General features: G+C 37.9%; 1 protein-coding gene across 2 annotated transcripts in view; it reads left to right on the forward strand.

Moving 5' to 3' along the window:
- The window catches only part of disc1 (DISC1 scaffold protein), a 101766-nt gene that overhangs the window by 56751 nt on the left and 28002 nt on the right, over positions 1 to 17013 (forward strand). For both annotated transcript variants that reach the window (XR_010805327.1, XM_066696555.1), the window contains exon 10: positions 10254 to 10314. Coding sequence is in view for 1 of the 2 variants with exons in the window: in XM_066696555.1 (XP_066552652.1) it covers positions 10254 to 10314 (61 nt within the window). In the remaining variant the exon portion in view is untranslated. The remainder of the gene's footprint in view (positions 1 to 10253; positions 10315 to 17013) is intronic.

Raw genomic sequence — 17013 nt, forward strand, 5'->3', positions numbered from 1 at the left:
AACTACAGTAAGAGACTTCCTACATCCTGGACGGTGAAAGCTAAGTGCTGTCAAGATGTAGGATTACAGACGAGGGCTACGGGAAAGGGAGCAAGGAGGAAAACAATCAAGAACGCGAGGAGTATAATAAGCTGAAGTGCTATCTAGCAGGGATAGAGGACTAATATTACAAGTGTTGTCAGAAGAGATGCGTCTTGAGTAAGCGCCGGAATGAGGTCAAGGACTCTGCTGTTTTGAGTGGTGCCCTAAGTGGTGGGCAGGTCGTTCCACCACTTAGGGGCCAGGGATGAGAAGGAGTGGCTCTGGAGGAAGGAGAGCGGAAAGGAGGCAGAGTTAGCCTTCTGGCACTGGAGGAGCGCAGTGGTCTGGAGGGGATGTATGGAGAGACGAATGACTGAAGGTAGCTTGGTGCAGTGGGGTCAAGACAGCGGTAGGTGAGGGTTAAAGTCTTGAACTGAATGCATGCCTCTATCTTGGTTCAATGCGCATGTTGTCCATGTAATCTCACTGATGTTGCATTTAGGATTGATCCTTTCAAACTTCAATCATATAACTTAGAACTTTAAAACAGTATAGATTCTAGTTTCTAGTTCAATAGAAATAGAAATGATTTCAAACATAATTCTATTTGAAAAAATACTTAAAGGCAAATTTTGAATTTGGAAATCTTAATATGATGAATGCTTTTTATGCACTTCCCAGCACAATCTTTTAATGGATGTCATTTATTTTTAAAATCTTGAAATGAAATGGTTCAGTTTTGGAGATTTGTAGGTTTCTGTAAAAGGCTTCTTCTTTCTTTTGCTTGCTTTGCGTCTCCAGGGATGTGACTCATAGGAAACGAAGAACATCCTTATTTAGTTCATGAATATTAAATGGCCTCCTTTTGGAAATTCTTTCCTCTCTAAAATAATGTCCTAGTTAAAATGCTCCAAAGCAGTAGTCTAAAGCAGGTCTTATAAAATCCTTTTTCCTCAGTCACTTTTGAAGGTTTCCAGAAAATCTGTACCAACAAAATGGCTTTGAAAAATTTGTATTGGGTCAACTCCCTGAAAAGGCTTAGTTGTCATTGGGTTATCTCCCAAACACTGAAGAAGTGGGGCTAGTAAATTAATAAATAAAAAAATGTTTCAATGGATTCAAACTGAAATTGCATAATAAACAATCTGTCCTATCTTTGCAGAACTGCAGTAAGACTATAATTCTATAGTGAAGAGGAACAGAATTTACAACACACACACACACACACACACACACACACATTACACATTACTGACATCCATTCTGTGAGATTAAATGAATGCACCTGTTGCACAGCTGCTGTTTGCCTCTTGCACTGTCTGTGGTCTGGCATCAGTGCTGTCTTTTTGCACATCTGGCACCACATTTGCTCCAGCGTTTCTTAAGCTGGTGCCATGGAAAAAAGGAACCAGATTTCTGTAGTCTACTTCACAATTACCCGCTGCTTAATTTAATTTGTAATTCTTTCCCCTCCCTTCAGAGGCGCAGGATGCCTTCTGGTGTCAGATGGAGGCATGTGGAGTGACAACTCACTTCTAAATCACTTCTAACTTGCCTTGACATCTTTTGTACTTAGGAAAATTGACTACTTTTCGGGAATCAGCAGCTGACTAAGTTAACTTTTTCTTATTGCCTCATATATGTGCAAATGTTATACGATGTTTATGCATCCATCTCTTAAAGTGAACTCAGATCTCATCTTTGACACATACTTCAGCTTCTTGATGATGCCATTGCCCACTTTTTGGCCAGACCGTGGTCGGTTTCTTATTTCCTAACTGGAGTTTAATAGAGTCTGTAGGGGAACATTGTAGCTCTGTTAGTTATTTTTATACAGGCTAGCCTATTTTGTTTATTCAAATTGGATGTGTGTGTCTGGGAGTAAAGACTACATTTGAAATATGCAGCACACTGTATCCTAATACGAGTTTTGTAAATTAATTGAAGCTTTATATAATTAAGGTGTATTTACATTTTCCTTGTATTTTGAACAATATACATACAGCTTCTTCCTAAGGTTATCAGGCTGTGGGACTGAGTTTCCTGTACTTTTAAAATCTAACTTCTCCCTATAGCAGACTGTAACAGAATAACAGTGTGGCCACAATTTCTTTCTCTTTTGTGTGCAGAACAGTAACAGAGATGTCAGAAGAGGCCTAAAAACACACAAGCATATTATCATTCTGAAGTGATTTACAAAACAAAAGGTGGTATTTTCAGGATATACCTTGAGAAGAGAAGTTTGAATTTAAAAACCCTACAGATTTACATTCATATATACAGTGAGGGAAAAAAGTATTTGATCCCCTGCTGATTTTGTACGTTTGTCCACTGACAAAGAAATGATCAGTATATAATTTTAATGGTAGGTGTATTTTAACAGTGAGAGACAGAATAACAACAAAAAAATCCAGAAAAACACATTTAAAAAAAGTTATACATTGATTTGCATGTTAATGAGGGAAATAAGTATTTGATCCCCATCAATCAGCAAGATTTCTGGCTCCCAGGTGTCTCTTATACAGGTAACGAGCTGAGATTAGGAGCACTCTCTTAAAGGGAGTGCTCCTAATCTCAGCTCGTTACCTGTATGAAAGACACCTGTCCACAGAAGCAATCAATCAATCAGATTCCAAACTCTCCACCATGGCCAAGACCAAAGAGCTGTCCAAGGATGTCAGGGACAAGATTGTAGACCTACACAAGGCTGGAATGGGCTACAAGACCATCGCCAAGCAGCTTGGTGAGAAGGTGACAACAGTTGGTGCGATTATTCACAAATGGAAGAAACACAAAATAACTGTCAGTCTCCCTCGATCTGGGGCTCCATGCAAGATCTCACCTCGTGGAGTTTCAATGATCATGAGAACGGTGAGGAATCAGCCCAGAACTACACGGAGGATCTTGTTAATGACAGCTGGGACCATAGTCACCAAGAAAACAATTGGTAACACACTACGCCGTGAAGGACTGAAATCCTGCAGCACCCGCAAGGTCCCCCTGCTCAAGAAAGCACATGTACAGGCCCATCTGAAGTTTGCCAATGAACATCTGAATGATTCAGAGGAGAACTGGGTCAAAGTGTTGTGGTCAGATTAGACCAAAATCGAGCTCTTTGGCATCAACTCAGCTCGCCGTGTTTGGAGGAGGAGGAATGACCCCAAGAACACCATCCCCACCGTCAAACATGGAGGTGGAAACAATATGCTTTGGGGGTGTTTTTCTGCTAAGGGGACAGAACAACTGCACTGCATCAAAGGGACGATGGACGGGGCCATGTACCATCAAATCTTGGGTGAGAACCCCCTTCCCTCAGCCAGGGCATTGAAAATGGGTTGTGGATGGGTATTCCAGCATGACAATGACCCAAAACACACAGCCAAGGCAACAAAGGAGTGGCTCAAGAAGAAGCACATTAAGGTCCTGGAGTGGCTTAGCCAGTCTCCAGACCTTAATCCCATAGAAAAGCTGTGGAGGGAGCTGAAGGTTCGAGTTGCCAAACGTCAGCCTCGAAACCTTAATGACTTGGAGAGGATCTGCAAAGAGGAGAGGGACAAAATCCCTCCTGAGATGTGTGCAAACCTGGTTGCCAACTACAAGAAACGTCTGACCTCTGTGATTGCCAACAAGGGTTTTGCCACCAAGTACTAAGTCGAAGGGGTTAAATACTTATTTCCCTCATTAACATGCAAATCAATTTATAACTTTTTTGAAATGCGTTTTTCTGGATTTTTTTTGTTGTTATTCTGTCTCACTGTTAAAATAAACCTACCATTAAAATTATAGACTGATAATTTCTTTGTCAGTGGGCAAACGTACAAAATCAGCAGGGGAAGATTTATCTAAAAAGTAAGAACATTCTGCGTCAGACTCGTCAGGTTGGGCTTAGGCTTATTACACTTTGATGCTTCCTCTTGTGCTATAAAGGGATGTACCCTCAGGCCACCTCAAACACAGGGTCACGGCAAATGGAATTGAGGACCAGCCAAGGTTCCTAACCGCTGCTCATTCAGACGTCACATTAAATACCTTAACGTGATGTAACTCTTGTCGGGATGCTTTGGAAAATCAATTGGTTTATTTAACATCCCTTTCATTTGGTTGTATTATGCCTTGGGCTGTGTTCTGTGGACTCGGAGGGGGAATTACCTCTGGTGCCTGTCAGTCTGGGCCACCTGTTTGGTGTGGAGCTCATTAAGCGCTGCTCACAATATGTTCAGTTCAGATGCCCTCCGGGTATTTCTTTCCACTGTCTTCAACATACTCCAAGTATTGTGGTTCATGGGCCTTACACCCAGTGAAAGCTTGAAACAGGGGTACGATAGAACAGGTACACAATAAAATATGAATTTTCAAAAGTACATCTAAATGTTCCTGCTGAAAACAATTTGTAGTGTGGTTCCTCTTATGTTTTCTAACATAATAATATAATAATATTTCTAATATAAGAATATATACACTGAAATGAATCTAACAGGCAAAATATTTTCTCTACATACACTTTAGGTAGAATTATGCTCAGGTCTGCATGTAAATGGCTGGGAAAACATACTGAAGACCTTTGCTTCTCGACTAGGAATTCCCTAGGACAGAGCTACTTGTGAGTTCTTTGTTACAAATGTAAGATGATTTAAAAATAAATCCTTTTAATTGCTCCACACTTCATGCATAGAAAGAAAGGACTTTGATCACAGTTGGTGTTCCAGCTTCACACCATCTTAAAGCTCCTTTATTCCAGACAGCTGTGCTTCAATAGCTGGGAAAATGATGGACATTTGAGCCTTTTAGTCTGAGGGGAGAAATCTGGAAACGTCATACATTGGCAGAAATGATACATTAAGATGATACTCAGTGCATAGGTATGAGAAGCAATAAAAAGACACCTGTTACAAGTAGGGATGCAACGATTATAGATTTTGTTGGTACGATTATAGTCTGAGGAATAATCACGGTTTCATGATTATCACGATTATTATGCATTCATTTACACTTTTAATTAATAAAATCACATAAACACTCTAGATTTTAAAATGTTCTTTATTGCTGCCTTTTGAAACAGTAATAACACTGTAACCAAATACAGCACAACATAAAATAAAGACAAACAAAAGTTTTGACTTAAACATAAATAATACAGTACAGTGAAAATTAATAAAAGGAAACGAGGTCCACATCTTTGGATTTACATACGAGCTAGCTATGCATATCCTTTTGGAACAAAACAAGGAGTCAAAGGCTGCAGGACCCACCTACATCAGGGCCTTTTTACAAATTGCACACTTATTTCCGGTCCTTTCAGTTCATATTATAGTGCAGAAATGTGAGCATGTTCACATTCTCAGTGCTCAGTCTTGACCGCTGAGGAGACAGGATATGGCCACTTGTACTGAACACCCTTTCTGAGGGCACACTTGTTGCAGGGATACAGAGGTACTGTCTGGCCACTTTTGAAAGCATTGGCATTTCTTCCACGTGTGCCTTCCACCAAGCCAGTGGGTCAGCATCAGCACTGATTGCAGGAAGGGACAAGTACAGTTTCACCTCTTGAGTCGAGTTTTTCTTGGATTGATGGTATTGCATGTCCTGAAGCTAGTGACCTGTTCTTCTTTGCACTGGTGATTTGCTGTAACAACCCAGATAGGCTCTTCTCTTTCCTTTTGGTGGTGGTGGTGCTCTGTGTGGTTGCTGCTGGAGGATCTTCTGTGTCTGGATGTGATGCAAGTGCCATTGCTTCATCACTGCATGCCTTGACTGTGTCATCAAGATTCTCATCAAAACTTCCTTTGAACCTGGGATCCACAAAACTGGATATGTTCAGAACATTCTTCATTTCATCTGTATATCTCAGCTGCATCAACAGGTCTTCTCTTATTAAATGTTTCATTTGTTTTTGTGAGAGTGCAGTCTTCTTCTTGATATTGAAGTATCTCATTGTTAATGTGCTCCAAGACTACAGGGAGGAAAGTGTGACTTGTTTCTCTGAGGCCAGTACATCAGTGAAATCATGGAGAGGACAAAGGAGCTGACTTACTTTCTCCAGAACAGTGATGTCATTGTCTTTAGGCATAAGATGCCAGGTGCTTCTGTCTCCTGCTAGCACCCCACGGGTGGCCTGATGCTGCTCCAAGAACCTGGAAATAATTTCAAATGTGGATCCCCATCTGATGACCACATCGTGTATCAGTGAATGCTCAGGGATGTTCAATTCTGCCTGCTTCTTTTGAAGCTCACGTTTCCGTTTCCAGCTTCGAGAAAACCCTTGCACCAAATGTCGGCATGCTCTGGTAGTGGATTCCACCCTTGGTATTTTAAGGACTTTGGAAATGGCCAAATTTAAATTATGACCAAAACAAGGAAACCAAAAACAGGGAAATGATTAAAAGGCTTTCATCATGTTATTGGCATTGTCTGTTGTAATTCCAGACAGACTCTCTTTCTTAATCTTCCAGTCCAGGAGCATGTTTTCCATCATTTCTGTGATATGCTCTGCTGTGTGGTCTTTTGGAAAATAAAGAGTCTCAAGACCGTGAGACTTAAGTTTCCAATCAGTAGACGTAAAGACTTAAAGGTAGTGGACTGTAAAGCTCATAAAGGGTTCTCCTCCACCACCAGTGCTGGTCCACAGGTCTGTGGTTGCACCAAACCACACACCCTCTGCCAGCTGTTCCTCCACACTCGCTCATACCTCCTTGTACATGGCTTGGATTTTGTTTGTGGAGAAGTAGCTTCTTGTTGGAACTTTGTATTGTGGCACTGCCTTTTTCATCAGATGAAGAAATCCAGGTTTTTCCACAATCTGAAATGGCATCATATCTTTGGAGATGGAATAGGCCACTGCTTTATTTAAATCCTGGGCTTGTTTCGAAGTGGGAGCATAGGTCACACACTTTGCAAAGGATTCTGCAACAGTTGGTTGTTGAACTGCAGTCACAGCACTACCAGTCTTAAGCTAAATGTGAATTAGAAAAATGAAAATAAATAATCCATACCAAGATGAACTTTGACTGGACTTGCATTAGACTTAAGTTGATTTTCAATATTTAATTACATTAACAATTATATTTCTATAATATTTAAGTATTATTATTAATATCAGACTAATATTAACTTTATTTATCCCCCATGGGAAATTGTTACTAATAAGTGTAATAAATTTTTATTGTCATAAACTGTCATCCATACATATTCATATTAATAATCTTTTTAACAAAACGTACATATTTAGGGCCCTATGAAATGTTTTTTTTTTTTTCTCAAATTCCATTTTATTTTTTACCAAATTCAGTTTTCTGTTTTAAGTTTTCTGGATTCTATTTTAATGTTTTTTATTTTATTTTATTTTAATAATCAAAAATGTCTAACTGAATTCATTTATATATTTTTTTACTTTTTTCATTTGTATGATTTGTTTCTTCAGGAATTCTGTGTTATGTATTTTAATTTTTCTGAAAATAAAATGAAGGAATAAAACTAATTTATTTTATCTTTTAATCATGAAATTAAACAAACTTTTTTTATCAAAGTGCTGCACAACAGAACTTTACTGTTAAAATTAAAACATGAAAGAAAAACTGATTATTCCTTAATAAATAGTTTTAATAATACATTATTATTATTATTATTATTATTATTATTATTATTATTATTATTATTGTTAGTGTTAGTATTATTATTACATTGAGACGTAGCTAAATTCTACTGTAAAACAGTAATATATTTCTGTCAAGTTAACCCAAACTTTTATTTTGACGGGTTGCCGTGAAGTCCTTCAAGTTTCTGCGTGTTTATGACATGACGATATTTTTTCTGAAATGAAAGGGTAAAATGCTGATGAAGTTGACTCTCAGTGCGCCTGAGTCTGGAGATGAGGTTCATGCAGTCATGTCCTCATATAGTGAGGCGTTTTCTGCATCGCGGAAATCATAGTGCCCTACTAACGTTATATGCCGCTTTGTTCGTTTACGTTGCACTGAAAGCCCAACTCTCACCGCTACAGCATTGATTGTAAGTGACATGTTTATATTTAATTCCCTACCAACTCAACGTTTCATTAAGTAACTTGCCACGTAATTTATCTCAGTTATTATGTATTACCTTTACTTGGGCGTGCAAAGCTGGGTGGTGATCCCGCAGGTGCTGCATCAAATTTGATGTATTTGCTCCTTTAGCAGCAACTTTTTTTACGGCAAGTTTTGCAAACAGGAGATCCGTCATCTTCAATGACTCCCTGGTCATTCTTGGTGTACCCAAAATGCTCCCACACTGCCGACTTCAGGCGTTTCTTTGCTGTAAATAAAGCCTCGCTGTTTGGTCTCTGCCATAGTTAATCTAGTGTATCATATAAGCACGGTGACGGCACTTTAAGATGGTGCACCTCTGGTGTAACTTTGTTTTCGTTTTGTGCAAGTTGCAACGGTTCCGTTCCGTGCAAATGAAACACTCGGTTTAGCGGAGCCTATACGATTAATTAACCGTGATGTTTTAAATCGCAGTTAATAGTAAAATCGGTTAATCGCTGCATCCCTAGTTATAAGCGCATCTCCCGCTCACTGACTTGTAATGGGCACTTATTCAACCTTGCTAATAGATATGGATTGGTCTTTCTAAGCTTAATTGTAGAGAGCATTTAATTGACTGGCATTCGCACAATTTTGTCTTTTCAACTGTCTGTTCTGTGAAACTTAAATAGAATCACATTAGAACATGATGGCAATAATCAACTTCTGCATTTTTAGTACCAAAAACTGTTAGAGCAATACTGCTTTTGGAGTTTTTTTGGAGTATGCGAGTCAGATTCCTACAAGAGAAAAGTCAGAACTTGATACATTGAAATTGATAAAAACGAACTCAGATTTTTGTAATTGAATTCATATTGTATGTAAACTGGTAACACAGACTTCTAATATATTTTCTATAGCTCTGGACTCCTTAGTGGAAGGTTGTGGGTTCAATCCCAGGTACCCTTGCTTGTACCCTAAAATAGATACCTAGATTGCTCCAGTAAAAACCCAGCTCTATCAATGGGTCATTGTATGTATACAAACTAAAAATAAAAATAAGGGTGTCTGCTAAGAAATGTTATAATACAATATTTGTCATCTAGACTTAGAAACTGAATCTCTGAAATGATGATCTGCCTAAAATAGATTGGTATTGTGTTGAAAGCAATCTTCACTAACCCTCCCACCCCTCTATCCTCCCAAATGACATGACAGTTTTGTTTCACTTCCGTGTGCCTATTAAATTGCAATGACATCTACCTGAGAACTGCAATCTAGACCTGTTAGGGATTCTATTTTCAGAAAAAAAAATAGAAATGGTGATAGTATCAGTCTTTATTAACTGAGTAATACCGATTTTGTTATCCTTTTCATGTCAGTATTCCCATTTCCGTATTTTGACATCACCGAAATGAGTATGATGCATCACAGTCTGAAAGCTGGAACTAAATACAAAGCCATGGGAAGTACTGCAGGGAGAACTGACTCAGCTAGAGTTTCTCTAGAAATACATTTGTTCTTAAAACAGAGACACATATTAGATAAAAATCATTTTCAAATTCAAGCAGATAAAGAAACTGTATATAAAACTGTTATAAAAAAATCTGTTTAATGTATATGTATCACCTTACAGTGCTGCACAATAATTTTGGAAATAGAAAGTTATTTAAATGCTGTAAAACCTTGAAAATATTTGTCTGGCAACTGAAGAAAACATTGATTTACTACTATGCTGACTTTGAATTGAGTGTGACTGTGATCATATTAGCCGCTGATGGTGTTCAAGTCAGTGACTTGAAAATATAAAATATGCTGTGGTGTGATCCTTCATTTGCATCATTCGGGATTTTTTTTTTTTTTTTTTTTTTTTGTTCAGTAATGTATATTTCGAATGGTTTTGTACTTCATTTGTATAAGTTAATAAGTTTAAAAATACATTTTTAATCTTATTGCTATTATATGGGGAAGCCAAACCACCAAACAGAAACCACTGCGCTAATCTCCTGTCATCTTGGATTTACTAAACATACTGCACCTACATGTCATTCGTCTGTAGCTATGGCACTGGGATGGTTTTTGTTTAATAGATTTAAAATGAATGTTTTGGAATTATGCATAATAATTTGTGTGATTCAGATTCTTTAAAAGACCAGAAGATGACAGTACACAATATGACTAATATTAAGCCCTGCAATCAAAGTGCTTAATCCATTTTCCCTGCTTTCTTCACAGAAAAGACCCTGAAAGATAACGCTGTGAAATACATTGAATTACTAGAGGATAAGCTGAACAGGTAAGACTGAATTAATTCTCACCCCTATCTGCTTTCTGTAACCTCCCAGCAGATTATGCAAATTAGTTTAAATCATTAATGACGGCCGCCAATTCACAAAGATAACTTACATTTAGCATCTTTCGAAAGTATATTGAACCAACGTAATTTTTCCTTAAAATATTCAGTGTGATAAATAAATGAGGCCCAGAACTGAGGATCGTAATGTAATGTAGAACCGCACCACATTCATACTACAATTCTGGTTTATTTTCTTCTAAGGTGAGGGATCTCTTGATTTCCTTATAGATGGATAATTTCTGGCTGTTCCATACTACAAACATTGAATTATAAATGTCCTTCAAATTGTAAGAATTTAATTTATTATTGTTTTTGTTTTTTTTATTTTGTTTTTAAAGCTTGATTATATTTTGTTGTAATTAAAACCTAAGAATAGCCATCTGGAGAGCGTAAAGCATATGGTAATTTCTTGTGCTGGAGTTTGTTCTGCATAAATGTAATGTATTCTTATGGGAGTACAGGGTTTGTCAGTTGCCAAAATAACTCCACCAGTTTTGCCCGAGATCTGAAAAGAAAGCATCCACTTTTTCATCATGAAGTTTCTCATGATCTCTAAATGGGATGAATTAAAGTTTTTTCATTCTCATTATTTGTTTGTTGCTATTATAACCTTCAACAACTAGCAGCTTTTCTTTTATTCATATGGCTAATTGTTGGCAATTGTGTCTGGCACTGCCATGGGATTTATATGCATTTTCTGTATGCTGTTCTCCATGAGTTAAAGGATCAACAATGTATGCTAAAGTGGTTGCATTTAAAAAGGCAGTGAAGGAGTTGTATCCCCACTGGTCACCACAGAATCTTCTCGGGACAGGACAGGAAAGCTGAAGTAAAAACGTTCCCCTTTTTATTCTGGTTGTTTTCTTATATTCTGTTTGATACTGTTGGAGTAACAAAGGACCTCTAAAATTGCTGCTGTTACACACCATGTTTGTGATGATTAGTGTTAGGCTATTCTGAGTTGTGATTGGCTGTGCTATTATTGTAGGTGTGCGATTTTCAACAACTATGCTTCTTAACCTTACAATTCAAAAGCTTTTAACTAGATTGGTAGGCATGCCACTCTCTCAAACATTGAAATGATATGGCTCTTTTTAGGAAACAGCAATCATTGTAAAAATGACTATGAATCATTATTCTGAAGATAATGTGGTATACTAGGTATTTTAACCCATTGGATCAGGTGTAGTTCTCTCAGAATCACTAAAGGTCTATAAAATCAATAGGAATAGGTAGCATTGAAAGCCCCTTTGCAAAGAATTTTGCCTTTTTTTATTTTTCCTCCAATATCCTGATAGTGATTGTAATAGTCTGAGGAGGGGAATATAGAGTGTACATGGACATTTTAGCTCCAACATGTGTCGCATTGCAAAATTCAACATATTTGTTCTCACCAAAACTGCATTTGCATTTGCATCACAGTGTCAAAATTGAATCGCCTATAACATGAATTTTCTTAGGGACTCAAAATAGATTGTATTTTTCCTGTAATTGCAGTGTCTATTTATTAAATTATTTTTTGCATACACAATGTTTAACTCCTGTGTTTTTCTCTGATTTTCCTACATTTTAAAATGTAATTTGACTGTTTTTGATAAAGATCATTTAATTTTAAATGCATGCCCCCATAACAATTGTTTTGTATTGGAAGGATTGGAGGTAACAAAAGGGTTCCAGATTGTATTCAAATTGTTTGCCAATGCCAATATAATTCTAGATTTAGAGGAGTACCACACCATTGTTTAATTTTTAATTTTGAGGTATATACATTATATAAACATGTGGAGGGATTAAATAAAACAAACAAACAAAAAAAATAAAAATTGCAGTGTAAATTGAAAGAAAAACTCAACAGTATTAAACCATGTGTAATTATTTTGGCTTCTAATAGTTCAATATTAACTTTTATTTTAAATTACATTTAGCATTATTGAAAATCAGGAAACAGTATAGAACACATCAACACACAGTGCAGTTTAAGACATTAGCAAACTGTTCATCTCAGTTCTACACTGTATTTTCCCTAATGATTACTAAAATGGCAGATGAATTGAAAATAAAAACCGAAGTAAGAAGATCGTTGTATTATCTAAGAGCGAAAAAAGGTTGTGCTTTTGGCAACTGTGAAAAGCCTGGTCTCTGTGGAGAAGTGATGCTAAAAAGCAATCATCCCAACCTTTTTTTAGACACAAGGTTATCACTGAGAAATACCTACTATACTGTAAATTTGCTTGCCATTTTTGCGACATGGTTGGAAGTCTCAGATGGGCAGTGTGGGAGCCCTATGAATAATTACCAGGAAATCTCACTAACATCAAGTGCAAGAAACAAATACACAAAAGTTTTAGATTTCAAAAATAAAGAAATCAGGGTGCCCCAATTTATTTATTTTATGAAATCTTGAACTTGTGTTTTTATTTTTGTATTGTGTGTATGTAAAACGATCCTAATGACCTCTAAATGTGTAACTTTAAAAATAAGTAAAAGTTCCCCAGAGCATTATCATTGTTTTTTTTTTATCATTTATCATTGTTTTTGAGTATTAACCATTCTTCTAAGCAACTTGGGGTGGCTTACGACAAGAGAGAGACAATCATTTAAATTGACAAACAATGCAATTAATAATAGCTTTGTAATTGAATTACAACCCGTTTTAAAAATAATGGAAGCATTTGACAGACCTGAAAAAGATGCCATGGCTAGAGTTTGTGCATGATGTCCGGGGGGGTGGGGGGGGGGATCTAAACAAAACAGACAGTCTGAGTCATTCTTGTTACCCTCAGTGTACAACTCTGTGACCTCAGCTGTGAGGACAGTCATCACACTGCCTCCCAGAATCAGTTGTGACACTTGATGCATCCTTGGGTGACATAAGTACTAGTCAAGAGGCACCATCCTAAAGCTCAGACTTGCATCCTTCCCACAATAGAAGGACAGGGTCACAATGGAAACTTTGGAAGTTAGGAGAATTTATTTTGCAGCACAGTCCATTTAATCTAGTCATTTTATCTATAGCTATACAAACATGTACCCCTTTTAGATTCTTGACTGGCATTTGACTTTTTCCCATAATGCTAAAGAGTTCTGACACAGTGGCCGTATTCGAAATCGCATACTACCCATACTTCAGTTGGAATATTGGTATGTAGTACGTGTAGTATGGGTAGTATGCGGTTTCGAATACAGCCAGTGATTCAGTTACATGAAAGACTGACTGCTAAGCAAAGCCCTCAGAAATGTGCAGCCTGTGCAATTGTAATACACTTTCAGCTTCTGCAGCAATCTTCCATTCTGCTTTGCTATGTTGCAATTCATAATATCAGCTATTTATGTTAGAAAGCAGTCATTATTCCGTGTTTACAATAATGTGAAAACTTGTGCAAGTCTTGCAGTTAAATTGCAAGACAGGAGGGTGCAACGAGTCGTCACCTCTTCATATACAATTCTCCTACCCCTCCTACCATTAAAAACTTTTTTTTGTAATTAAATTGTTTTACTCAACACATAGGAGTCATGTATGTTTCTGTTATTCAAGTTTACAACCACTCACATAGCATACATTTGCACCTAAGGACTTGTGTTCTTGGAATATAACTACAGATTGTGTGTGTGTATGCGTGTGTGTATGTATGTGTATGCATGTTTGTGTTTGTGTGTGTGTGTGTGTGTGTGTGTGTGTGTGTGTGGAATACCATAAGGGATCAGAGATAAACTTGTACTTTCTCACTGTGACCTGCCTGATCACAGTGACTCACACCTGCCAGACAGCTCCTGGACCCAGTAGCAGAATGTTTGCCCCCTAGAGCTCCCTTCCCCAGAACCCACCTACTGTATTTCCAAGAAACCTTTTCCGATTGAACAAGACAGTGTTTCCCAGTGAAGCAAGAAGCAGTCTAGCCGACCCTGTAATTCCATTGTGCAGTCTTCCCAGTCTTGTCATTTATGTCATGTCTGCTGACTTTGGAGATCCACTCCCTTCAGGCTTGAAACAAGAAGAAGAAGAAGAGAATTCAAAATTAAGGTTCCTCAAGAGTTTATTGTATTTAGCAAACCCTTTTCCTTCATTACAAATTCCCCATCATATCAGTAGAACTCATTCATTTATGATGTGAGGGAGGCTCTGGAGAGCATTACACAGGCCAATGTCAGTTAAACCCAGGCCTTGGACCTCGCTTTAAAAAATACTTATTTATTCTACTGGCATCGAATCATGGCTACTGAATGTAGGTGCGCAGCTGAAAGCCTCAAATGCTGATTGCTCTGGCTTTCACAATATAAACTGTGATGGAAACTATAATGAGAATTGGTGCCTGTCCCCCACAGGCAATGAAGGGCAGATGCTTAGAGCGCTCTGGAATAGCAGGCCCTGTGAAGGGACTGGAGTGGAGAGGCTCAATTTAATGATGCTTCAGGGAACGGTGTGTTGGAGCGCATCAAATGGAAGAAAGTATTGCGATAACCAGTACACCTTGAGGAAGTGGCAGGATCTCAGTGTACCTCACCCTGCAATGTTTCTTAGTTAACTTCATTTTTAAAACATTCAATTGATGCAGCTTTTGTTTTTGAGTTTGCTAATATTCCATTAATTAACTGCTTCAGTTTACCTCTTGTTTTCAGAAGGATCTGCCTGTCTGTCTTCTATTTATAAGCACTTTAGTATCGTATTACACTGTCAGCAGGGATTAAGACGTGACCTCAGCAATGGATCTCTCGGCTCTATCCATCTTCATGCAAATAAATTCCCCATACATTGTTTTCTCCTCCACCCAGACTAACTTTCTAAGAGCCCCAGATGTGAGCAGCTGCAGTGTTGAGCTCTCACTGACAGCTCGGCAGGACCCCCAGCTATTAGAACCCTCTTCAGACGGCCCAGAAACATTCAAATGATGCTCAAACCCCATCTGGTTTCTGCCAGCATCGCCAGTCTAGCAGGGAGCCTCTTTCACTGCTTCTAGTACGTCTTGAAAACCTGAATATATTATGACCAGGACTAAGGATTTCCGCTACTAGAAATGGTGGTGTTTGTTCTATATATATTTGATATTTTCCGGATCTGTTAAATGTTGATTGATCCTAGAAAAAAACTGTAAAGCATACAGTTGATTGAGTTAAGATAGGGTGTCAACCATTTGACAGCTACTTAAACTCTGAAAAGATATATAACTGATGACCACAAGGTAAGTCGGTAAAATGTACTAAACTAAATTAATCGCAGAGTAAGATCTTCAAATGCAGGGTGTGAATACTTTTGACTACAATGGTATATTACCATATGTTTATTTTCATTATGGGGGAACAAAACGTATTTTCAAACATATCACAGTGAAGAGGGTGTTTGTTGTGTGTAAGACTAGGTTTTAAAAAAAAAAAAATAACTTTAATAAACATAATGCAGGGATGTAGTTAATTAATGACTTCACAACTTTTCAAACCACTCCTTTTTATTCATTGGTATCCTTGTTTTTTATGGTTATATTATTTTTACTGCACCTCTAAAAAGTAACCCATCATTGAAACAAGTGTGGTGTAGCTACATCAAGCAGTTCTTTCGCTTTTTCATCCAGACCAGGGCACGTCTATCCGAACTGCTGTTCCCTGAGATTCTACCTGTATCTGGAGCACTATCATAATTGAATCCATCTATTTTAATAAAGCTGGTATATGAAGTAGAATGCTTGGTGTGTAAAATACTTCCCACCAGTGCTAAATGAATCCATTACCAGAGTGAAGGGGAATGTAGTACGTGGGCTTGTTTGTAATGTGAAGAGTCCCCCTGGGTCCACGGTCTCTTGCCCTTGCAGCCATGGATTGAGAGTTCCCCCAGTGTAGGTGTTTGCTGCCTGGGCATAGTGTAGTGTTGTGTGCACCTCAGACAAGCCTTGAAGTTAATCAAAGCCGTCCAAAGCATTCAGCATTGCCTGGAATTGTCTTAATCAGCTATGAAAGCAGAGTTACGCGTTTAATTAACGGGGTTAATACGGACAACTTCTCATTATGGAATCTTTCTCTGTCTGGACTTGGTGGAGCACAGTCAACCGAATGTTATTTCAGGGGGTCAGAGGGAGGCCTCTTATCATATTAAAATGTGTTATTTTGAATAAGAAAAGAGCTACCCAGGGGGCTAAATGAACTTTGTTTTCATACAACTCTGTTACTAAAGAAATATAGTGTCTCCAAAACTGAGGGGACCCTTGCAGAGGCAGAGAGCTGCATTTTACAGTTACTGTTAAGCTACTTCTGCTTTCTGACCAGTGAATCATTTTACAATACGAGAAACTTCAGAAGAAATTTGGATATTTGCAGACACAAAAAGCATCTCTTCGGTTAGATCTCACCAGTACGAAAGGTTACACGTTTACTTTGGATTGGGCAGTGAGGTGCAATAGATGACCATGTACCGTATAATACTTTCAATGTATAATGCATTGCCTTCAGAACAGAATTTAGTTACACAGAGAAAAGGATTAAATTAATGACATTGTTCGACAACAGTGCAGTATTAGCATACAAAGAAGATAGTCACAGATTTTGAGGATTGGGACTTAATCTAATTACTCCTGTTGTCAAAAACAAGTGTATTCATATCCTGTTGTTCAATGCAGTTGGGAAAAGCTCGTTCCTAGCTAATTTCCAACAAGA

This window comes from Amia ocellicauda, chromosome 23, assembly GCF_036373705.1.
Source record: "Amia ocellicauda isolate fAmiCal2 chromosome 23, fAmiCal2.hap1, whole genome shotgun sequence".
NCBI classification, from domain to species: domain Eukaryota; kingdom Metazoa; phylum Chordata; class Actinopteri; order Amiiformes; family Amiidae; genus Amia; species Amia ocellicauda.